The sequence below is a fragment of the Lissotriton vulgaris genome, chromosome 3_1 (assembly GCF_964263255.1).
Source record: "Lissotriton vulgaris chromosome 3_1, aLisVul1.2, whole genome shotgun sequence".
In the NCBI taxonomy this organism is placed as follows: domain Eukaryota; kingdom Metazoa; phylum Chordata; class Amphibia; order Caudata; family Salamandridae; genus Lissotriton; species Lissotriton vulgaris.
Genome location: NC_141689.1, coordinates 286522078 through 286547468, shown reverse-complemented (window position 1 = coordinate 286547468; position 25391 = coordinate 286522078). Strand labels below are relative to the sequence as shown.

General features: G+C 46.4%; 1 protein-coding gene across 1 annotated transcript in view; it reads left to right on the top strand.

The window, feature by feature from the left end:
• LOC147726335 (uncharacterized) overlaps nt 1–25391 on the top strand; it is a 431136-nt gene that overhangs the window by 33003 nt on the left and 372742 nt on the right. Inside the window, exon 2 of the mRNA XM_086962918.1 lies at nt 11345–11439. Within this exon, the coding sequence (XP_086819044.1) occupies nt 11345–11439 (95 nt within the window). The remainder of the gene's footprint in view (nt 1–11344; nt 11440–25391) is intronic.

The window sequence follows — 25391 nt, the reverse complement described above, 5'->3', positions numbered from 1 at the left end:
GACTCCCAAGGGGTTGGGTAGTTCTCCCCACTTTCAGCTGGGGGGGACGCGTGTTAGACCTGTCTGACTTTTTGGCGAAGTCCCTCCTAATTTTTATTTATTTTTGTCCCCTTTTTGCCCCTCATACCCTTGTTAATTTTTGTGTCTACTGACTTTTTGTAGGTGTTGGTCAGGGGGATAGGTGGTTTCTTCCCCCCTCATAATCTTTTACCTTAGGCCCAGAGGCCTGTTCTGACAGGAAAGTTGGCACCACCTAAAATGGTGGCCACCAACTGCCCCAACTGTCACCAACAGAACCTGGCCATAGCCCAACATAGGGCATTCCAGAACCTTCTGGTCCATTCTGGACCACTGAAGGGCAGCCTATATAAGGCGGAATGTGGGGCAGCCATTTTGTCTACCTGTGGAAGTCAGCTGGAGGACAGGCTGTAGCTAAGGGTGGGAAAGGTTAGACATAGGGTTGATTACCTGGACTGGGAAGCTGCCTTATTGATCTACCCCACTACTCCCCTTTTGGTTACCTGTCCTGGCCCCGCTGCGGAGGGTTACTGGAGACCCTGGGCGCCTAGCTTGCCCCTTGTCTGAATTAAATAGGGGAAGTTCTCAGGAGAAGGAGACTGCAGCGCGGTAGAGCGCAGTCCTCTGCCCAGAAAAGGAACTTTAGGGAAGTGATTCCCAGAATACTTTTACCACGGCTGAAGGATGAAGAACTGGTGAGGAGTTTATTGCCTTGAATCACAAGCCCTTTTCCCCCCCCTTGTTCCCGGTACCTGGCTGTCCTGACTCAAGTGAGCTCCCTGTGGCTGCAGCGGAGGTTGGGAGCGTGCCCCACTCGAAGTGCCTCAGGGAACACTAGTTGTGTAATTGGGCCGCCTTTGTGCCTGTGACCCGTAGTGGCGGCGGACGCTGTGGTGGTGGGTTGATTTCTCTGCGCTGTGACCTGCTAGCGCTGACCTGTCCCGAGTAGCGAGGAAGCCAGTGTCTGGGGGCGGGAACGAAGGAAACCGAACCAAGCAGCCTCCAGCCGAAGCCACTGCTCACTCGCGCATGCCCGGTCGCACCGCTTCCCTTCAGGAAGGCGGAGGCGGGACCAGGCTGGGAGGCGCCGAGCGCCGAGCGCCGAGCAAAGGCTGTGGTGTGTCATCGTCTTCCCCGCTTGAGCGCCTCACGAAGGGGCCGGCGCGAGCGGGCAGGAGGGGTTGTGTACCCCGTTTTGCCTCTACAATCAGCCCCAAACCGTGCAGCGGACCGGAGGAAGATCGGCTGAGTAAACACGACCGGTGAGGAGCCACCGGTCAACAGAGACGCGTGGTGACTGAAAGAGCGTCTCAGCTGAACAGTAAGGAGAAGGGGTCCTTGTGGGCTCGGTGTGAGAAGGGGAAGAGCGAAACCGGCCAAATACTATCAGTTACCTTGCTCCTCTCCCTTCAGCTGCAAACAGGAAGCGGGGATCAGTGAGAGAGTACAAGGTTTATTCCCATATTGCTGGTACCTGAAGGAATCATTAGATCCCCATAGAAAGTGTGGGTGCTGTCACACAGGTCTGAGATCCTAAACCCCCCCTTTAAGGCTGCTCGCTGGTTGTGGGGAAACTTACCTACAGTGGGAGGAGGGTTAGAGCACCACATTGCTTCTATACTTAACTAACTATGAGAATCTGAGGTAAAGGTACTAGAGTTGTGAAGCTGATAATCTTAGTTAGCCTTCCTGCCAGATCTGAAGCAACTGCTTAGCTATATTGAATTGAATTTTCACCTCCCAGAAGGAAGCTGTAACAGTAAAGTTTAACTAGGAATAGTGCTTAATGAGGTATACTGTTAATCCTGCTTAATGTGGATTTGATATAATTGAAAGTGTCATTATTGATTATCTGGCAAATGTAATGCACCTAGAATTCTATTGATAAATTGTTTAGTAGTTTCAAAAGTAATTATTGAGTCTAAGGTACAGTTATCCTAATGAAAAGGTGATAATCTGCTAGTAATTTAAAACGTGTAATTGCTGACTCTGAAAGTGATCTAAACTGCTTTGAACTATTTATATGTGAGTTACTGATACTTGACAACACAGAGCATATTATTTTTATATAAAGCAGCACGTAATTTCATATAATTTTGGTGTAGTGCTTTTCTTTTTGAGTGCTATTGCGTGAAGTTACTTTTGGGTGGTCTGCAACCTTTACACTGTGCCTCTAAATGTTAGTCTTGCCCTAGGCCAGGCTACCTAATTCCAACATGCACCTACCAGCGTTGAAGAGCAGCTGTGAGCCCCGTGACTTGGCCGAAGTTCCCTTGATGTGCTCTGGTGAAGACGTGTGTCTGTGGAGCTATATCGACCTGGGGAGCGAGTGCGCCGCTCGAGAGTATACTTCCCCTGGAGCCAGGTGAGGGAAGTGACTGAGTGAGAGGAGCGGCGCTGTTCTGGCCGTCTGCAGGACCCCGGGGGCACCGGCCGCGTCAGCGTCAAAACCTCAAGGCTTGGAAAGTAAGGAAGCGCTTCCGCGCATGCCCTGAGCGCGTCCGCTTCTGAAGACAGGAGGGGCCTAGGATCGGGCAGGCCCAGGAGTGTAGCGTCGGTCCTGTGAGGCGGGGTGTCTGGCAAGGGCCTCGCGCAGGCTCCGAAGATCAGCGCGACTCATGGGAGCGGAGGCGGAGCTGTAAGAGAGCTCCGCGCATGCCCGGGAGATCAGCGCGACCATCGGCGGTTGTGTGAAGAAGACGCCGGGAGTTTCTCAGGCCGCTGAGGCAGCGCTAAATCCTCTAGTCGGCTCAAGCGCTCCACTGTAAGGCGAGTGCGAGTGAGAGGGGATACAGAGGAGCCCAGCCGCCAATCTTTTGTTGTGATCTCTCTCCCCGCTTGAGCGCTATCAGTAAACACAGCGCGAGCGGGAGAGGAGAGGAAAGTGTACCGAGTGGCTGGTGTTCGACATCAGTGCTGAGTCCTCCTCTGCCCCTGTGAAGCAGGTTCTTCCCCTTGACATCGCAGATAACTCTGCCACAAGTAAGGAGTGTCACCTGAAGGGGAGGGGAACAATTCTTCAAGAAGGAGGGAGTGGAGAGTTCCTTCTAGAGTTGGAGCTACCTCAATGCCAGAGAAGTGTCAGCTATAAACTCACAGTGGTGGTGGAGGAAATCTACAGAGTGAAATTGTGGAGCCTGGTTTAGATCATTTGGATGGTAGTCTGAGCAAATAAGTCAACTGCCAGGAGTTAGCACTGAGGGAGGTTGGTGCTGTGGGTGACCAGTATTGGGCACTGTGTAGTAACCTATTGAAGCTAATTTTAGAGCCTGATGAGATGGTTAATTAATGCTGAACCTTGAGTTTAGATAACCAATTGAAAGTGTAATTATTACTCTACCGAAAAGTGTACTGTATTGTTGGTCATCTTTGGAAGTGGGTTTTTCTGATCTCTAAACAACTGAATGAGCTGTAATTGGGAGTCTAACTGATAAATTGCTAGAAGTTACGAGGTTTAATTGCTGAAGCTACAATAATCTGAAATGTCATAAACTGTAAATTTTGACCACAAAGAATATTTTATTTTTATAAAACAGTACGTATTTTCCCACATTTTTGGTGTAGTGTTTTTCTTTTTGAGTGCTATTGCGTGGCTTTACTTTTGGGTGGTCTGCAACCTTTACACTGTGCCTCTGCATGCTAGTCTTTCCCTAGGCCAGGCTACCCCAGTTCCAACACAATGACTCCCGGCCCAAAAAACAAACAGGGCCGGTCCTCTACTTGCCCCCTGAAGCCTGCCCTTATGTTTTAATCTTAGCAGGAGTCCCCCCTCTGAAGGAGGACCAAAGAGAGTCATGGGTTCAGCTGAAGAATAAGTCTATTGATTGGCTGTCTAGGCATAAAGGTGTGGGACCGCAGATCTCTAGCGAAATTCTGACAGTAAGACGGGTAGATTGGGTGGGCCCCTCTGCTAAGAATATTAATGGAGACTGCATTGTCCTGAATTTTAGGCATCCCGCAACAGTAAGCCACTTGCTAAATAGTAACAACACCTGCTTCAGCCCATCTACTGCTGTGACCCCCTTACCTTTGGGATACTTTTATAGACCTCTGTTGAGACCATCCTACACAGTTACTCCAATTTTCCCTTTATTTAACAGATTTAGTGCCTTATCAGACCTACAGAGCCAAGGTTGACCACCAATGGAAGTCCCAGATGTCACAATAAGGACTATGTCTGATGATAGTGTTCCCCAGCATAGTAATAATTTTGGCACATTTCCCATGACGCCTAAGTTTCATATGGAGGTCACACCACCCGGGAACTCAAATTAAAAAATAAGTGATTGTGTTCCTTCTGCTGCCACGCCAGATGATGGTTTAACTGTATTAAACTGGAACATTGCTGGGTTAAAAACAAAAATGGAATCTACCGATTGGTGTGAATGGATTAAGACCTTTGATATTTTAATGTTTCAGGAAACGTGGTGTACCAGTGGTCTTCTCTTTGAAGGGTACACTTGTCATAATTTTATTGTACCTTGCCCGGCGGTGGGACGACCCAGCGGAGGTTTATCTATATGGGTAAAGATCCCCACTGGTGGAAATACTAAAATTGTGGACATACATGATGAAAATTTCCAGGCTATCATCTATTCAGGCAGAATTAAGCTATGTTTAATCAATTTCTACAACAATGATTTTTCATCCCAACCCAATAATAATTTTATAAGGCTGTTTCATTTTATTGATAATATCGTGGATGGACAAATTTATGGCAAATTCGACGGGATCATACTGGTAGGCGATTTTAACGCCCATATCCACAAGGGTAATTCCAACTTACTCACCCCTTTTAGGCGGGTGCTACCTTGTAAAAGAGGGGAAGAATTGCTTCATTACATAGCTACCCGTGACTTAAAGAATGTCATGGAGACAGCCAGCCGCACCACGGGCGAAGGACCTTTGGCCACATACATAGGGCGTGGCTGTTTTATTACCATTGACTATGTCTTTATTTCCTCTCTACTTGTGGACTGTTTAATAAAGGCAGACGTCCCCAGTACTATATATAGCGATCACAACCCTATCCTGACTATTTTTTATTCTATTACAAAACTGGACAAGTGACAGGAAATAGGGGCAACTAATCTAAAGGTATCAACTGATAAACTCAGAGTAATCTGGAAGGGGATTGATAATAAGGGGCTCCTATCATGCATTTCGAACAAGCACCCACAATTAATAGATACTTGTCTATCTACCGATCACCCAGGCACCGAAATTATAGCTGCCTTTGTCCGACTGTGCGCGACTTTTAAAGAAGAGATTTCCAAACCAGTCAAACGCTCCAATAAAGATCCCAGGTGGTTTGACAGCTCCTGCTCGAAAGCAAATCGGGAACCAAGGGAGGCTCTCTTACCAAAACCTCGAGACCAGCCCCTGGTACGATTACTAAACATTCTGAAGAACAAGTGGGAATCTCTCGCCTGCACAGCCGCCCTAAAATATGTTACTGGGTTCTGGGGTGAGGTTAAATCTCTAAGGTCCTTAGGATCAAATATTTCCCCCATTAACTGTAATATATCAAGTAAAACGTGGGAAGACCATTTCTCGCATATTTATGCGGCACCGTGCGTATCGGTTGACACTTATCCAGTCATGCCTCTCAAATTTTCGATAATGGAGGTGGAAGAAGCCATAAATCAGAGTGCAGGCAATAAGGCACCCGGTCCTGATGGGCTATCTATTGACCAAATTAAATCAGAGCCCGAATTTTGGTCTCCCCTGTTGTGTAATGTTTTTAAATAACCTGACTGACTCCCCGACCCCGGATACCTGGCATAATAGCATCATCGTCCCCATCTTTAAGAAGGGTGACAGACTCAATCCTAGTTGCTATCGCCCTATATCTTTAATTGACAATACTTTGACGATTTTAGGCAGAGTCATTTTTAATAAGGTCAGGGCCTGGGGTGAGGAGAACAGGATTTTACACCCATGTCAGTTAGGCTTTAGAAGCAATGTGGGGACTGTGGAGCAATGTCTGAACTTGAGCCTAATAATGGGCAAATACATTATAGCTAAAAAGGACCCCCTGTACTTAGGATTTATGGACCTAAGTTCAGCATTTGATTTTGTTAATCGCTCCAAACTATGGGGAGTGCTTTTAAATTATGGGCTGGACAAAGCACTTGTATATTTTCTTGCCCACTTGCACAGCGACTTAAAAGCCCCGTTAGAGTAAATAGTGAAGGGGAGGTCTCAGAGGACATCTTAATTGGCAGGGGGGTCAGACAAGGTTGTGTCTTGGCCCCCTGCTTTTTATTTTGTATATAAATGAATTAAGTAGCTCATTGTCCAAGTTAACTAGCGATGTACCTAGTATTAATGGAACCTTACTTCCCTGTCTCTTATACGCAGACGATGCGGTTCTTATGGGCCGCACCCTGAAAGCACTGCGCATTTTAATAACGGGCTTTGGTGGACCTTGGGCTGGGTACCAATTTTAATAAATCGTACATAATGTCGTGTGGGCCTAAAAGATATGACATTCAGCGCATCGTTTCGGGGAACGATGCCCTAAAAAGCACTTGCACTTTTCCTTACCTAGGCGTAATGTTCTCCAACACATGTTCCTGGCAGCCCCATGTGGCCCCTGGGAGGAACAAACTGGGTAAGGCAATTAATTCCATAATCAGCCTTCGGCAACCTAAACGTGCTGAAGTAGTAAGCCCCCTACTGCAAATCTATAGAACCCAATGCTTACCAACGGCAACTTATGGTGCGGAGGTATGAGGGTACTCTAATAGTGCCAATATTCAGATTGAAGAGAATAGATTTTGCAGAAAGATTCTGGGGGCTTCTATCTCAGCACCTACTTACATTTGCCATAGGGAGCTGAATCTTTTTTATGTGGAGGATTTTATTAGGTCAAGACCTGCATTATTCTGGTTAAAAATATGGCAGAACCCGGCCGCTTCTCTGACTCAAGAAATAATCCAGGATTGCCTACTGTGCGATAGGGCACATGATATACCGTGGCTAAGGGCTGTAAAAAGCAGTTTATCAAGTGTGTGGTATGGAGTACTTATTTTCTTCCTGTGAAGCCACCGAACAAGTGCAACATAAATTAGTAAGAGGGGCATTGTATAATCAATACCAGAAAGAGCGAGAAATATCTGAGAAATATAAACCTGCCATCACAAGATATATTCCCCTCCTGCTACAGGGTAGCAGGCCTAATAACATGCCGCAGAGATACCTTACAAAAAACATGGGGAGGTGGAACAGACCCTTGCTCTTCCGCCTTAAGGATGGTAGTATCAGATTCTCCTTATCATTTCCATTGGGTTTTAATAAAAACTTAGAAATTCTGCAATGTCCCTGTAACCGTGGCTGCAAGAAATCTTTGGTGCATTTTCTGTTCTTTTGTGGTTATTATGCTAGATATACAAAACTCTATTTAATCCCATACTTTAAAGAATATGCCATGACGGATTTTAATCTAGCATTCAAGGAAATATTACTCTTGAACTGTGATGAAGTAATTTTTAGAGTGAGTTGTTTTCTCCTATCAGCCACACGTTCTCGCACAACTATGAATATGCCTTGAAAATGTAATTATCTGCATGATAGTGTGGCTTCCACTAGTGTTTGAATATCTCTTTGCACCTTGCACTTTATATCTGTTCGCAAGCATATTGTTAATATCTTGCATATAGCTGACTAGTGTACATATTGTTTATATTTTATACTTAGCCCATCCAATTTATACCTTTGTCTATAATCATTCAGCGTTAGCCCAGTTTTAAAATGACGTATTTTTATTATCATGATCGATGATCCCTGAAAATTTATTTGCCAGCACCCATCTCATAAATCAATTATATATTTTAAAGTGTTTAATACTGTTTTTAATCATTATTATGTGGATTGTGTGATAATTCTGTACTTTTATGGATGTTTATATATATCCGAATAAAGATCCTTTGACTTGACTTGACTTGACTCTACCACGGGCATATCTTGATCTCTCCCTTCCTCATAAGATCCCTCTTCTCTTCTGCATTCTTCACCTGCTGCAGTGACTCCTTCAGATCCTCTTGCTCCTTGATCTTGTAGGGCTCTCCCTTCCTCCGTAGGCCACTGTAGAATCTTGTTGATTTTTGCCATGCAGTCTTGGGACCACACATTCCCGTCACTGAGTAATGCCGCCCTGTCGTATACTTCTTCCACTTGCAGAGGCGGGCTGTACTTGCTCTCCCCTTTCTTTCTCAGCACCGCCAGTTTGACTCTCACCCACTCCCCTCTTTCAAGGGCTGCCTCTTTCACCCTTTTTCACCGATTATAATGTTCAGTATATACTTTCTGAGCCTTCTCCAGGTTGTGTTGAACCACTGCCAGAGACCATTTGCTGGTGATGGTCTTTTCCCTCCAAACCACATTGTCTTTGGTGAAGGGGTGCCTGCCGCTCAGGATCTGGAATGGGCGGTACCCTGTTGATGTGGGGGTAATCCGGTCAGCCCATATCATCTCTGGACTATAGTGTACGGGGAGCCTGAGTCTATTACAGTCTTGATCTTCAGTCCTCCTATCAGCATGTTGCATTGTGGTTTACGAGAACGTTTGTTGTCTATTCCCAACACTTGTTCCTCTATGCACAACACAAGGTCATCTTCTTCCAGCTCATCCTCTTCTCCTTCTTGTTGGTCTTGTGCTACGTATTTCACCACAGGTCTCTTACCTTTCCTGCGACACACCTTTTCATGGTGGCCTATTAGACCACAGAACATGCATTTCGCCCTGAACGCCGGGCAGCGTTTATCTTCGGCTGAGTGTGTCGGGCTTCCGCACCTGTAGCACGCAGTCTTGCTTTCCGTTGCCTGTTTTCCTGTCTGTCCTGGTTTTCCCACCCATTTGCTTGCTCCTTTACCTTCTCCGGGTGCCGTTCTGTACCTTCCTGAAGGTTCCGAATCTTCCACTCTGTTTACCATGGTCCTCTGGGCGGTCTCCCTTTTCGCTGCTTCGGCACATCGTTTCGATAACTCTGCTTTCTTTACCATCGCTATGACCTCCTTCAGCGCTGCTTCTCCGTGTGCCCACAGTTTATCTTGTACAGTCTTATTGGTCGTGCGCATGACAATTTGATCTTTTATGAATTCGTCCTGGAGGACCCTGTACTTGCACGTTATCCCCAACCTTCTCAAAGCTGCGACATAGTCATCTATGGATTCACCCTCTTTTTGCTTCCTTTGCTGGAAGTTTTAGCGATCAATGGAGACACACACCGCTGGACGGTAGTGATTGTCCAGATCTCTATGGCATGCTTAAAGACGTCAACGTCCGCTTGTGGTCTGGACGTGGGCACCAAGTTAGTGAATACTCTTATCCCTTCTGGGCCTAGGTTGTGCAGGAGTATCCTCCTTCTCCTAGCACTGGGGAAGGCTTCCCTATTTTCATCTTCTAGGGCCTCGAGATAATTCTTGAAATATTCCCTCCAGTCTTCCCATTTCATCTGGGGTTCCCCTGGTTTGGGCAAGAATGGGATCGGCGCTGTAAGCGATGATGCCTGCGTGCTCATCCTGGCCTGCTCTTCCAGTTCCGCTCCCTGGATCCTCAGGCTGCCCGGTGGGCTTGCGTTCCCACCTTGTGTCGGGTTCTGTCGGGGTTCTTCTGTAAGCCCTTCCCTGCAGTCCTCCAGTTCTGCCAGGGACTCTGTGGGGTCTTATCAATCCCCTACTTTGCTTCTCCTCCTGGCTGCTGCCTCTTTCTGGCACTGGTGCACTTGGTGGGTGCTCACCGCTCCTTTGCGCTTCTGCCGGGCTCTCCCTGCTCCTCCAGCAACTCTGGCCGTCGTGTTTTCCTTTGTTGTACCCCCCCACAAGGTGGGTCAGTAAGGGTGGTTGTGCCCCTTTGTCTGCTGCTGTCCCTTCTTTTTTTTTTTCAATTTGTTTTTTTCGTGTGGGAGATCCCACCCCTCGTCGCCACTGCTAAAGTTGCTCCAATCGGTGGAGCAATTAGGAGACAGAGCAAAGATTAGGGGGAAAGATTCGCTTTATTTTTCATTCACTCGCAGGAAGAGCGCCAAGCGTCCTTTCGCGCCGACACTCCATCTGGCGCGCATGCGTGCTCGCTCCGCGACTGGCGTCTTCGCGTGTTGCATCGTGACGCAACCCGCGAAGACTAGAGCGCGACTCTACACAAATTGGCGCACAGCTCACTGCATTTTTCTTTGTGTCGAAGCCCCTGTCTGATAACAGTGCGGGGAGCGACTCCTCCCAGCTCATGTGTGTGGTGGGGTGGAGCGAGAGAATATGGCCAGCTAGTGCGTGTTGTGGTCTCCTCGGGCCTCCTCGGACCAAACGGACATGTGCTTTTGCCCGACGGCCTCAGAGGCTTGAGTCCGCTCTGTCCCGGCTAACACGGCTGGAGCGCTGGAATGATATTCGTTAATATGTCCTTAAATGAGTAAGCAGAGGGAGGTGCGTGCCTCGCATGGCAGCAGGGGAGAGGAGGTGGCGGGCGTGATTCACTTGCGCAAGCGATAATTGCTACCATATGGTGGCGCTCGCTCCCGCAAGTGAATCGCCCACCTGCATGCGCTGCCATTGAAGGCAATGGAACTGGATAGAAATAGATCATTTTGGCAAGGCCTAAAAAGGAGGATATTCAAGATGTAGTCGACCTTATGTCACTGACCTTTGTTGTGATTGACTGACATTTTGTCTTGTAGTTATTTTCCTGTGTTTTATGGGAAAGATAGTTTTAAGTTGCATTCTGCTGAAGTAATACAGGAAGAAAGTTTTGAGCACATAATCTGCATAATCCTCTCCTAAGGTACTGACATAGAATTGGGTATAACATTTATCAGACCTAATGTTGATAACGTTGAATTGACTTATGTTATCTGAACTCATTCTATTAAATTACCAAATTGCACCTATTATGTAGGAGTGCAGGATGCAACATGCATTCAGTAAGTATCAGTCTTGATGCCAGTTGTTTGTTGAATGTTTAGATTGGTGAAAGTTTTCTGTACAACCTGTTTATGTGAAATATAAATCTTACGAGATATTGAAATGCTATGTGCATATATAATCTTATGATTCATAATCCAGAGGACTATTTTCTATTTCAAGCTCTGAACCAATTCTTGGCTCAAATCGAGCTATAGGTTCACTAATCGTCTTATATGTATGGCGTAAACCATTGTAGATGGTGGACAAAGTGACAGGCATTAACAGAATAAGCACTCACAAGCCATACTTGGTAAAATTAAAAAAGCTATCAGGACGTTTTTGGACCTCACTAGCTAGTGTTTCTAGTTAAAACTTGGGGAGTACTATGTACTAAGATTACCCAATTTCTTTTTTGTTTTTTGCAGCTAATAGAGACAAACACAGAAAGCCATTCCGTTTCTTTGAAGACCCTCAGCGTAGATTGAGCCTAGTGTTAAGAAAATCTAATACCACTGGAATGGTTTGTATAATGTTACTTTGCAATTTGAGCTTTATTGCCCTCTTTCATTTGATATCTGTAAAGTTTTCCAGTTTCACTATTGAGGCCCATGGTGGACAACTTTTACGCTGGACATAGCAGTGTATGGAAAAATGTGAAATATCTGATAAGTTTGAACCCTGACATTCAGATTTTCGCAAAGTTCGGCCAATAGTAAAGGATAGCAAACTGTGCTGCTAATTCGAAACAAATTTGGAGCAAAAAAGCTATGGGTGTAAAAGATTTAATTAATCTGAATAACTAGTAATTATTGTGGTCATTCAATATAGTTGTTTTTAGCCTTTCTGTCCCACCACAGTAGAGAAATTGTAGTAGGCTGGCTTAGTACACGGTGCACAATCTAAGGAGGGATTCACCTTGCACTAATCCAGGCAACCCTTATGGTGATTTTAGTGGTCTTTGATAACCATAGAAAGTTCTCAAAGTGGTAGCTGTGGAGGCCAGCCTTCAGGCTTATCTTAAGGTAGTGTAAAGAAGCTTGTTTTACCACATTTAATCGACAGTGTAGATTGGATGAAAAAGAACCACACAGTGTTTTATAAAAAATAGGTCTATTTAATATGCAACACAAATACTAACACATAGGTATATCTCCTACCCTGCACAGGTTGCAGGTTGTCCAAAATGCTGCTGCACGCCTGGTGCTTAATCTTCCAAGGAGATCTTCTGCTTCTGCTGCCTTAAGACAGCTACACTGGCTCCCCATACATAAGCGAGTGCTCTTTAAGATACTGGTAATTACCTTTAGAGCATACCACAAAAAGGGCCTAAATATCTGCTCCCACGGTTCAAGCCGTACATACCAAGTCGGAACTTGAGGTCATCAGACATGTGTCTTCTAACAGTCCCCAGATTTAGACTAGCCACAAAAGGAGGAAGATCGCTTGCCGTCCTTGGTACCAAAGCCTGGAATAAACTCCCACAAAGCCTACGGCAAACCCCTACTGAAATCGAATTCAGGAAAGCCCTGAAAACCTGGATTTTTAATCTACCATACACGGTTAGTAAACAGTTAGTCTAGGCTCAAATAAACCTTCAGGTTTTGAAACTGATGTGAGTAGTATTTCCGGCCCACCATTCTAGGCTACGGAATTACAGTGCCAAGATGCTCCTTGGAGCGATAATATGCGCTCTATAAAAACTACCTTACAATTACAATTACAATTACCCAGAGATATCAACAATACACACAGGAATACTTCAGGTGGAGACCAAACTATATACTAAGAAAGTGGAATGTGAACTGCAAAAGAGAACGGGGCTTGGACTAGAAGACTCTGAGGAGCTGGGGAAACAAGGAACCATCCAAGGTAAGTACCCAGGAAACCCACGGAGGCGGTGTACAGAGTGGGTACATAGCAGCGGGCCCAATAGAAGTCAATGGAGAAGTCTTGATTGCAGTTTTAAAGAAGAAAGACCCTTCCCGGAAGAGGCCAGGTTGGAGAGCCGCCCCACCCGTGGATGACCCAGGAACCAGGTTACCTGCTCCAGGGAAGCCGTGTGCATAGGGGTGAAGTGACGTGTGAACCTGCCGTAGACGACAATGGAAGACTTCAAAGAAGATGCCTCTGGAGAAGCCTGCGAAGGATTCCAGTGGAATCCAAGGGTGGATTCTTGAAAAGGAGAACCTGCAAGCAGAGGGAACAGAGTCCATGCCACTCGGAGGTGACCAGGAGTCACAGAAGTATAATGCCCACTGATGTTGAAAGTTTCAGGAGTGAAGACTGTGACCTTGTTGCTTCAGCTGTGAGGACCGTGCGACACTGAGAAAGGCCAAGAGCAGTGCACGAGCAGTCCCACATCTGATGTTGTGTCTATGTGGTCATTGTCTGGCGGGAGCACCAAGACTTGGTATCCACAATTCGCATGGAAAGTGAAATAATTCAAACATTGGGACCAGCAAGGTCCAGGGGACTCACCAAGTACAGGAGAGTTAGAGCAGGGCCCGAGCAAGAAGAAGAGTCCACTGAAGTGAAGGAAGATCATCGAGAAGATCCAGAGGCCGAAGGCACAAGAGGAACTCAGGCATCTCACCAAAGATGGAGGCCCATGGTGCAGAGGATGCAGTGATCAGGCTGGTCTTCAAGGGATGTGATGCTGGAGGCTGGAGCTTCTTGTAGTCCGAAGATCTTTGGCGTGCAGAGCCAACAAACCTTGGCAACTGCAAGTCAACGTGGTGCACAGGGGTTTGGTCATTAAGGGAGTGACCCGATTACAGCCACCCGGGTCACTTGCAACCACCTCTCAGCCTTCTTCACAAATGAAGAATTGGTCAGACAGTAGAGAATACAAACCAAAGGTATTTATTGAAAGTACACTCGAGTGGAGTCTGGTCTGACCAGCCTCCTTAGATTGCTGCAGAGGGACTGACTTCTACCAACAGGGTAACATGTAATGTACATTTTCAGAAATACTAAGACACAGCCAGACTGGAAATTTCCAGTTGGTGGCTGGTGAACAATGGAGATACAGAAGGATGAGTTGCAATCCCAGGACTGGGTACATGTTATATCAGTGTCAAGGTTACTCTGTCTGCTCCCTGCCGCTCTAAGCGTGGGAGCAGGCCTATCTAGTGAGAAAGGTATGCAATGACAAAAACAGCCTGTTTATTAGCACAGCAAAGCTCAACCATGGAGAAATACATGGAAAAAATAATATAGCAGCTGCTTTAGCTGAGGCAGACATACAAGTGAGACAGAAATTAGTTTCGATCATGGCTTAAAATGGCAGCTCAACTTAAAATGGTGCAGCGAATGCTAACTTTACATAGACCAATGCACTAGCAAAATGAATGCATAACTTATACATTTCAACAAACTCTCCTTTTAGCATGAGCTAGCCATTGAACGTTGAGAAAGTATAGAGAGTGCAGCATAGCATGTATGCAACAAATAATCTTCAAAATTTGGATCATTACATGTATTCAGCATCAGGGGGAAGATACGCCTTCAATTATACCCTCGTCTATCTGCATAAAACTATCTATCTCCTTCTGAGTCATAATTATAGCATTAGTATCGTGAATGGGCGACTTCTGCTTTGGGGTGATGAGTGTGATACAATAAGAGCAACAGGCTGGGAGACATTGTATACAGAGGCGGCAGGTGAGGAAAATACCAGCGCCTACCCCTAGGAAAGCATGGATCTTCCAACTCCAGGACGCAAATATGCCCGCAAACCATCCTGAGAGTGTCCAAGTACCATTTTCTTGGAGTATGTCAGATGAAATCCTGTGCAACTTCTGTATAGCAGCATATACATTGAAGGCGTGGTTTGTATACAACAAATAATCTTCAAAATTTGGATCATTACATGTATTCAACATCAGGGGGAAGATACGCCTTCAATTATACCCTTGTCTATCTGCATAAAACTATCTATCTCCTTCTGAGACATAATTATAGCATTAGTATCATGAATGGGCGACTTCCGCTTTGGGGTGAGAAGTGTGATACAATAAGAGCAACAGGCTGGGAGACATTGTATACAGAGGCAGCAGGTGAGGAAAATACCAGCGCCTACCGCTAGGAAACCATGGATCTTCCAACCCCAGGACGCAAATATGCCCCCAAACCATCCTGAGAGTGTCCAAGTACTATTTTCTTGGCGTATGTCAGATGAAAGCCTGTGCAACTTCTGTATGGCAGCATATACATTGAAGGCGTGGTTTGGGATGTATACACAACAGCTACTGCAAATGACATAACAGGCCTTTCCCCGGTTAGCAAAATGACGTCTAACACCATTCGGTTTTGTAGGGCAACAAGCCTCGTAGCCTGGAGCTCAGCTGTGATATTCGTCAGAATCCCTGCTGTCCCATTAATGACCCTTTCTACAACACTTGTGAGCCGATTAATATTAAGGCTGTTGGACATGGGGCCCAAAAAGGGTACAATACCTTTCATGGCCTCTGTGAACTGTTGCAAAGTGGTATCTGTCTGATCTATATCCTCTGTGTTAATAGCCCTTCTAACTTGGGGCACATATGCACTCCTACGCCGCAATCAATTGTCCTTATGGTAATTGGACAGTGCAATATACACTGGGGGAAGAAGAAAAGAGAGGTAACATATGCCTGACTGCCCCCTATGAAGCCAAACATAAGCTTGGGATCCACAAACAAAATAGACATTATGTGGTGGGAGCAAAGGCGGGCTACTAATCTTACTCAGCTTATATGTGTAATTGCAATTACTCTCTCCCACTTTCACCTTCTTAATTCCCTGAACACAGAAACCAGCTGTTGTGTTGACTACTGACACTTGAATCGCTCTGTATTTAGTAATATTGCGTATTTGGAGAGATCAGAAATATTCAGTGTCACTGAACTTTAGAAAATCCAGCATTTCATTTTGAAGCCATGTTTTATTCTTTACCTTCTCATACACATTCATACAAGCTGTTGAAGACAATGTACTAGGATTCCCTTGTTCTCCTACCCCCAAGGAGTAAACCCTTGAGGGAAAAGTATATATTCTATCGCAGTGCGAGAGTCCGCAGATGTCGTATTTATAGCAGAAAATCGAAAGTGATAATGCACTATAGTAAACAGTTCAAACCACCCCTCACAACTTCCGCGATAGGATAATGGCATCGATAATAAAATATCACTCTTATGTGTAATTGAGGGGAGCAATCCACAGATCCAGCTATTAGTTGCATTGGAAGTATCATGGGCCTGATGCAACATTTGTAAAAATACATTGCGTGAGTCTTTCTATGTTCTCCTTTGTGAGGGGCTAAAATATCAAACGTGTTCAGGGGGACGGGTGTTATCCCAATCAAAGAGCGTGCAGAATATTTTTCCTCCAAAAACTAAGATATCCCTAACATAAATATCAATGCAATTGCAACTATGGATGCGAAAACTATTTTACATTAGCTGTTCTTCCTCAGTAATGGGCTGACTAAACAGATACATTGTGTAACTAGAGAAAAGGGATGCAATAGGACTAATAGCAAAAAACAAGAGTTTGCAGTGTTTGTTAGAGCCTTACTGGCAGACTCCTATTGTTCACCAACATTGGCGCTTTTGAGCACTGACAGTGGATCTGTTTGATCCTAGCTCTTGAAGAAATCCCACGTCGTCCAGCATACCGTACCCCCCTCCAGGGAAGCATGTTCAATCTATCCTGTCCAATGTCCAAACAGTTCACCAATTGCCTCTCCCTAATCTACTGTTGGTAACATAGGCAAGGTACACCCTGACTGGTGCAGTCCATGCCTACTAATCTGACTTCTCCTTTGGTACACTGTACCTCCGTCACAGGCGGAAATTGTACCTAGCTTCCTAGACACCGAGGGGTCACTAAGAAGGTTTTCAGACACAGAGGGGCCAGTAGAAAGGGGCTCTTGAATTGCTTTAATCTCCAGGTGCACTGCTGCAGTTAGCACCTCATCATTCTCAGCCTCTGTTTGTGTCCACGTGAGCTTGGCATCCAAAAGGGGACAAATTGTGGGACCTGTTCCCACTCCGAATCTCCAATTCCTTAGTTGACCCATTGGTCTTAGGGAAAGGGAAGAGGCACTCTGTGCAATGCTGACAATTAACCCATTTATATCGGCCAGTGAGTTGATGGCAGTGCATGTTGCAAGGAGCACTTGGAGCAGCCCCTTCCACCTCGGCTCTGAAAGTTACAAATCAACACATAGTCACCAGGACCAATGTCATTGCCTGGCCCCTCGGATACTGGCGGAAGTGAATCCTGGATCTGTTGAATAGAACACAAACCTTTAGTCAACTCCTACAAATAGTCCACCAATAGAGGATATTCAATTTCTGAGAACCGACGAGGGCGAGGGACGCCCCAGACATTTCCCGGGCGCCCAAACACTTCCTCGTAGGGGGACAGTCTTGTTCTAGAATGTACTGTTCGTGTGGACAAAAGGGCTAATGGTAAAGCATCTTGCCACTGCAACCCTGTGCTCTCCTGAATCTCTGCCAATTTCAGTTTGAGAGTAGCATTGTACTTCTCAAACAAACCTGTGGACTGGGGTGATTTGCAGCATGAAATTTTTGCCTGATATGTTGTCCCTCACAAACTAACTGGATGACTCTCCCGTTAAAGTGACTTCCGTTAACCCTCTAAATCAAACGGGGAAAGCCAAAGGGAGGAGAGAACTCCTTCAGGAGCACTTTTGCAGTCACTATGGCTGTATTTCCTTTGGGGGGGTAAGCCTCAACCCATTTACTGAATGCACAAACAACCACTAACACATATTTCAAATTGTTGACCCGATCCATTTCTATATAATCTATCTGGAGGAACTCAAGAGGGAAAGTGGGAAGTGCAAAATTACCAGGTGGTGTAGGGGTACCCTTTTCAGGATTGGGCATCATACACACCATACAATATTTAACCAAATGAGCAGCAGTCTTTGGGATGTTATCATTTAGCCACACAGTGTCTAGCAACTAAAAAATACCTTTAGGACTGATATGAGCTTGTCCGTGCGCCATGGTGACTACGGGAAGAACATATGCATCTGGCAGCATTCATCTCTGTTTTCCTGTCTTATCGGTCCAACACCCATCCTCATCCCAACGAGCTGTGATGTCCTGCCATATCTCTAATTCCTTAGTAGATGCCTCACATTGAATCTACTTGACATTTTCCAGCGTATCCTCAAACATGGTGACCTCGGGCACCCACCTAGCAGGACCGGCGACAAACATCCTTTTCATCTTTGTTCGGGCTGTCTCCTTAGCTGTCTGGTCTGCAAAGGTGTCACTCTTACCTACATTGTCAGTGATTTTCTTGTGTGCACTACACTTCACTATTGCTAATCTCTTGGGGAGTGTCAAAGCCGACAAAAGCCTATGTGTAAGGGGACCATGCTGGATCTTCATCCAATGGGAAGTGTGAAACCATCTCTCTCCCCTGAGCCGTCCAAAATTATGGGCAACTCCAGAGGCAAACTGATTGTCAGTATACATATTGACAGCCAGTCCTTCACTCAACTCACAGTCTCGAATCAGGGCAACGAGCTCTGCAGCTTGAGCTGACTTATAGGGAACTTGTGACATCTCAACTACCATGTACAGTGTCGTAATTGCATATGCAGCTGTTGTAGTGCCATCTGGTAACTTGAAATGAGCCATCAACATATAGTTTTTCGTGAGGGTCAGATAAGGGAACATCAGTCGGGTCTACCCGTCCTTTCATCTCTTCCTCTGTCCGGAAGATACAATCATGTTTTTCAATTTCCTCACTTTCAGAAGGGAGGGGTAGCAATGTGGCTGGGTTCAGAGTGGCACATCATTTGATCGTGACATGCTGTGCAGAGAGAGTTAGATCATAACCGGTCAGACGTGCACTGGTGAGGTGCTGTGTCTTGGTCTTATTCAAATCAGTATCCACAGCATAGGGCACCATGACTGTGAGGTCAGTATCAAGTTCGAGCCCAGCCGATTGTCTTATTGAGACGGCCAGAGCCGCAACCGTTCTAGGACAACTCGGGAGGGGTCTTGCAATAGGGTCAAGAAGCACAGAAAAATAAGCACATTGCCACTGCTTACCTCAAAAGGCGTGTGTTAAAACAGAGAGCACACAACCAGCCTTTTTGTGTACGTACAGCACAAGCGGCTTCACATAATCTGGCGTACCAAGCACAGGCGTAGAGCAAAGCACAGCTTTTAATTGCTCAAAATACTGCTGAGATTCAGGCGTCCAATGCAATGTTCATGCACATCTTTAGTTGTTAATGCTAGCAAAGGCTTTGTTAGTAAACGAATAGTTAGGGATCTAGTGACAACAATAGGAAGTAATGCCAATAAAAGCGTGCACATCATTTTGATTTTGAAAAATAGGCATTTTAACAATAGTACTGATGCGCTCAAGAGTCAATCTCCTACCCTCCTTTTACAGTAGGTGACCTAAGTAGGTGACCTCCTGTCGACAATATTGAAATTTGGAAAAGGACACTTTATGTCCGTGGTGTGCCAAATGCAGCTACAATTTAACCCTACTGTCTTTGCGCCCTTTTCAGTGTCAGAAGCAGTGAGAAGGTTGTCTACATATTGGAGCATCACATTACCTAAGGGAAGCGTGAGGAAGTCCAATTGGGCTTTAAGGCTTGAATGTATATACTAGGGCTCTCAGTATAGCCCTGAAGAGCACATCAGAATCTAAAGCTTCTGCCACCTAGTGTAAAACCGAACAAGTACATGCTGACTGGATGGATCAGAATACTGAAGAATGCATTTTTCAAATCAATGACAGATAAGAATTTAGCAGAGGAAGGTATCCTCGTTAGAAGACCAGTAATGTTGAGGACCACCGGGAACTGAGGAACCACTGTTTTATTAATTTTGCGCAAGTCAATCATAAAATGATAAACATCAGGATGATCGTCAGAGGAGCCATAAGGTGCCCTCTTAAGAATGGGAAGAATAGGCTGTTGCACACATTCGCAGTCATCTCTTTGACAACCCCTGACTTAAATCAAGTCCTGTATAATTTGCAACAAGACTCGCTTCTTTGCTTGCGGTATTTTGTACTGCGGATTATAGGGCAAAATGGCATTGTCTTTAGGTTTGATAGAAACTAGGGATATCTGCAACAGTCCTACATCAGTGTCACCCATTGCCCACAATGTGGGCGGCACATTTTTAAATTCAGCAGGGAGGGGTGCATCTTTGGACAGATACTGCTTACTGCTGACCACATTTGAGCCCATTGTCATGGAAAATCCTTCCAGGGAACAATAAAGGGTAGCATGCAACTTCTTTAATAAATCTAAGCCCATCCAATTTTCTCCACATTTAGATGTCAACAAAAATGGCGAATCCACAGTAACCGGACCTATGGTCAGTGTAAGAGGTTTGGAAATGGGGCTTACAACCATTACACCAGAAAATCCTACCGAAACATTATTATGGCCAGACAGAGCTGCCCTGGGGACCAGTGAACGAGAAATAGAGCTATTCATTGCACCTGCATCCACCAAAAATTCCCTAGCTGAGCCATATAAATCTGCAGCAACATAAGGACCACGCTGATCTAAAGATATCTGAACTGGTCCCTCACTCTGTCCCTTTCTGTCCTAGCTGTGAGACATTCCTGTCATTTCGTCAATGTCATAATCCTCGTGATATTACTGTCCGCCTCTACTGTCATTGAAGTAGTTACTGGTGGGAAGGTCCTTTGAGGCTGCGCCATGCTGAGCTCTGTCCTGTCCACCAGCTCCACGACTCCATGACCCCGTCCACGAGAACCCCATCCTCAATGGGCCACAACTTTCTGCAACAACACCGGAATCTCACTACGCCAATGTCCCTCCTTACAATACGCACACTGATTCGGCCCTACAGGTGTAGTATTCTGGCTGGTACATGAAATCTGCTGGTCCGACCCACAATGTCTTCTACCATTCCCGCTAGAAGCCTGCTGCAATAACACCTTTGTCTTCAGTTCCTTATGCTTTTTCACCACCTTCTTCTTCTCCTCATTCACTCTATGCTCATAATTCTGCACCATGCTCAATATTACAGAAGGGGAGGAGGTAGTCTAAGTGCTCTCTGAGGCCTGTAACCTAGTCACAATCTCAGGAAGCAGGTTCTGAACAAATCTATTAACGAACAACCGGACACGTCCCTCCACGGACAAATCAGGACCACTAAAATCCCAAAACACCCCTTCAAGCTTAATGAAAAAATCAGACACACCCTCATCTTTCTTCTGACGACATGACATTAACTTGTCCCAATCTACCCTTCTCGTGGAATAAGAGAATGCATGTACGTAATGATTCGACCAGGCATAGCTAGTATCTCGGCCGTTGGCTTCTCCCCAGGCTTCCTTTCCTGGTCCCATGCTTTAATCTGATATAAAGTAACAACCAATTCCCCAACGTGGTCGTCTGAGTACACCTGCATCCAAATATCAACGGGCACCAGTAAACCAAAAAACATATCAATGTCCGCAAACGGCATCTCTGTTGATGAAGTGGCCTCAGTCAATTCCTTATATTATGCAGTAGGATTTTTCTTAGGGTCATGTAACTGAGTCTTAGGGGACAAAACCTCACTCCTTTTCCACAAAGTGTATACCCACTGTTCTTGGAAATGGGCCTCTACTCTCTGTCTAATAACAGCATTCTGCTGATCACATAGCTCTGGTATTTTTGGGTGATATATGGAGTGAACTTCCCTCATCGGGAACTGGCATACTGTCTTTTGGCTCTTTTCAAGCAACCTACTCCGATAAGCGACCAGCGACGCAACATTACTAAAAACCTCAGCAGGTGCCATAGAAGCATCATATATATGATACCTAATATAAATAATTTGGGGTTCTACATCATTGAAACACTGTTCCCACAGTCCAATAAAAGTAGCCAACATGTGCTTAAGGGCATGCTGCTTCACAAACGGCTCATAATCTTTCATCACTTTCCACACATCCTGCACACTGTAAATGTGGTTATGAGGCCACTGAGCCGCCTGATTGGCTACCACCTTTTTCTCTTCAATTCTCAGACTGTATCAATATCCGCCTCAGTTTCTCTCTAGCAGTCGCCCAGTCTCCGCCCCCTAGTCCACATACAGGCGTTCCGCTGCTTAGTAATGTCGGGGTATGGAGGAACGGGGAGGAGTAGCAACAGAAGTAGCAGCCACTAACGTCGCTGCTGGCTGCGTCGTAGGTGTGAGGGTTGGCGAGAGAGATGCTGAAACAATAAGTGTAGCAGGGACACTGGCAGTTATTGTAGCCGCCGAAGGTAAAGTCAAAGAAAGGGCAGGAGGCGCTGTGGCTGAAACAGCTTGATCAATAGCAGAAGAAACAGAAATAACAGGGACAGGGGGAACAGATGACTGAAACAATGACATGGCAGGGTATATTTTCTGTGCGCGTATGGAGGTGGTGGGTGAGTATCTAACAATTCCTCCACAAATATGCAATTTTTATCTCAAGCAAAATATGATTTTTCACATTGTAATTGAAACTTCCTATCAGCACAGTCTATTCCTTTTTCTATTTTCTGTCTATCATGCACCACAGCTTTCTGAGTCAATGTCTGCATTCTCCCTTTCCGTGCCTCTTTCTCTGCTTTCATTTGTCTCTGTTTAGCCTCTTTTTGTCATGTTCTGAGGGAATCAAACATCGACTGCCTACTCCTTCTCGCAAACTATTTCTCCTGTAGAAAATTAATTTTCTGTTAATCAAAAGTGCCTGTCAACGGGCACTGCAACTCAGCATTGTCCCTCGAATATTTGTACCAACAAAAAAGCCAGTGTTCCAAAGGTAGAGTAACGAGGAATACCCTGTAACCCTTAGCAGGAAACAAAAGAAAAAGACCTAGGTATGAATAGGGACCCCCATGAAGGAGAAAGAACAAGTCTTGTCTCCTGTTGCCCTCACACATCCCAAAGGGTGTCATGCTTTATCATCGGGCTTTTGCTCCTTGTCGGGCCTGGTGCTGCAATGCCCTACGGGTCCCTCGAAGGGTCACTTTAGTGGAAAACTTTTTGGGGAAATGCCGATGGTGCCTGTGGGTGTGTGGGGTATGAGTCCCTTAAAGAGGGTGAAGAAGTGCATGCAAGATAGTATAAAATTCAATCCGGGGTTTCTAAACCAGAAACCAGGGTGGGAATTATGCCCATATAAAAATGGAATGAGAACCCCTCTGGTATGAGGTCACCCCAACAGGCATAAATATGCCTGAAGTAGACCAACATGTTTTGTGCCCCTATTGCCACTATGGTCATTGGCGCTTCTTCAGGATCAAAAGATAGAATGTAGTGAAGTGCATGTGAAGTGACCCAGCTCGCAGACAGGTCGCTCCCCATGCTGCTGCACGGCTCTGCCTGCATTGTTTTTGCATAATCGTGTATTTTTCTCCTGTGCCTAACTTTCTTTCTTGCCCGGACTTGTTTTTATTCCACTGTGCCTGTACTTGCTTTCTTGCTCAGACTTGTTTTTATTCCTCTGTGCCTGTACTTGCTTTCTTGCCCAGACTTGTTTTTATTCCCCTGTGCCTGTACTTGCTTTCTTGCCCAGACTTGTTTTTCTTCCCCTGTGCCTAACTTGTTTTCTTGCCTAAACTTGTTTTCCTTCCTGTGCCCAGTTCTACCGCGGCCCTCGCCCATTTTTCCCACCGCTGCGTCCCTGTGGCCCCGCCCACCTGCAATCCCATTCGCCGCCATGCTCCTGCCTCCCAGCTACTCTTCCCTCCCACATCCCCTCATATGGAAGCCGCGCAGCGGTGAAAGGTGCAAACAATGACCCTGCTCGCAGGCAGGTCGCTCCCCACGCTGCTGCACGGCTCTGCCTACATTGTTTTTGCCTAATCTTGTATTTTTCCCCTGTGCCTAACTTTCTTTCTTGCCCAGACTTGTTTTTATTCCCTTGTGCCTGTACTTGCTTTCTTGCCCAGTCTTGTTTTTATTCCACTGTGCCTGTACTTGCTTTCTTGCCCAGACTTGTTTTTATTCCCCTGTGCCTAACTTACTTTCTTGCCCGGACTTCTTATTATTCCTCTGTGCCTGTACTTGTTTTCTTGCCCAAACTTGTTTTTCCTTCCTGTGCCTAGTTCTCCTGTGTCCCCCGCCTATTTTTACCGCCGCTGCATCCCTATGGCCCCGCCCACCTGCAGTCCCATTCGCCACCCCACTCCCGCCTCCTAGCTGCTCCTCCCTCCCACATCCCCTCATATGGAAGCCGCTACGCGGCCGTGTAGTGGCGGCGCTCAGCGGGTGCGCTGCTGGCTCAACGCTGGCGCACCTTATGCAAGCCCGTCCGGCCCTGGACCGCTCCCAGAGCCAGGACCCCTTGATACCACGAATGCCACGACGCCCGACACCGCTACGATGCCAGAACCCTCCACACACTCAACACCGGATGATCACACACCTGCTTCCTGGCTGCCCCGAAGCGCACCCACAGAGCTTTCACCTGCCGGAACTGTAGCTTCACAAGCATCCGCCCCACCACGCTGCCGACCAGGAAAGAACCCAGCCACCTCTGATGCATCCTTCTCAACACCCGCTCCGCCCGAAAACATGCCGTTGAACTCTGGGACCTACTCGACTCAACCTCCCCAGACGTCGCCTTCCTGACGGAGACCTGGCTGAACCCCGCCTCGGCACCCGACATAGCCATAGCCGTCCCAGAAGACTGCAAGATCACCCGCAAGGACCGCACCAACAGAGCGGAAGGAGGAATCGCCATCGTCCACAGGAACACTCTCAGAGTCTCGACCAACACCGATGACACCCTCAGCACTGCCGAACACCTGAACTTCCAGATCCACACCGACCCCAACACCACCCTCATAGGAACCCTCATCTACAGACCGCCCGGACCCCGAACACAGTTCAGCGACTCCATCGCCAACTTCGTCAGTACAAATGCCCTTGCCTCCACGGACTACATCCTCCTTGAGGACCTGAACTTTCACCTCGAGAACAATGACGACACACAACTCCACCACCCTGAGCGACAACCTAGCCAACATCGGACTGAGACAACGCGTCACAACACCCACCCACTCGGCCAGTCACACGCTTGACCCCATCTTCTCCACAAGCCCCCACGTCTCCTTCCCCTGTGCGACTCGCTGGCCACCTTCTTCGACCGCAAGATCACAGACAACCACAACAGTTTCAACGTCACGACCGCCCCGACAACCACTGAGACCTCCGCCCCCACGACCACCATCTGCACCAACCGCCTGCTCTACTGGACCAACATCAACGACGATGACACTATCAAAATCATGAACACCATCCACTCCGGATCTCCGTCAGATCCATGCCCACACCACATCTTCAACAAAGCCAGCAAATAAATCGCACCCCATCTCCGGAAAGTCATCAACACCTCCTTCAAGACAGCAACCTTCCCGGTGAGCTGGAAGCACGCCAATATCAACGCCTTACTCAAGAAACCCAAGGCGGACCCCAAGGACCTAAA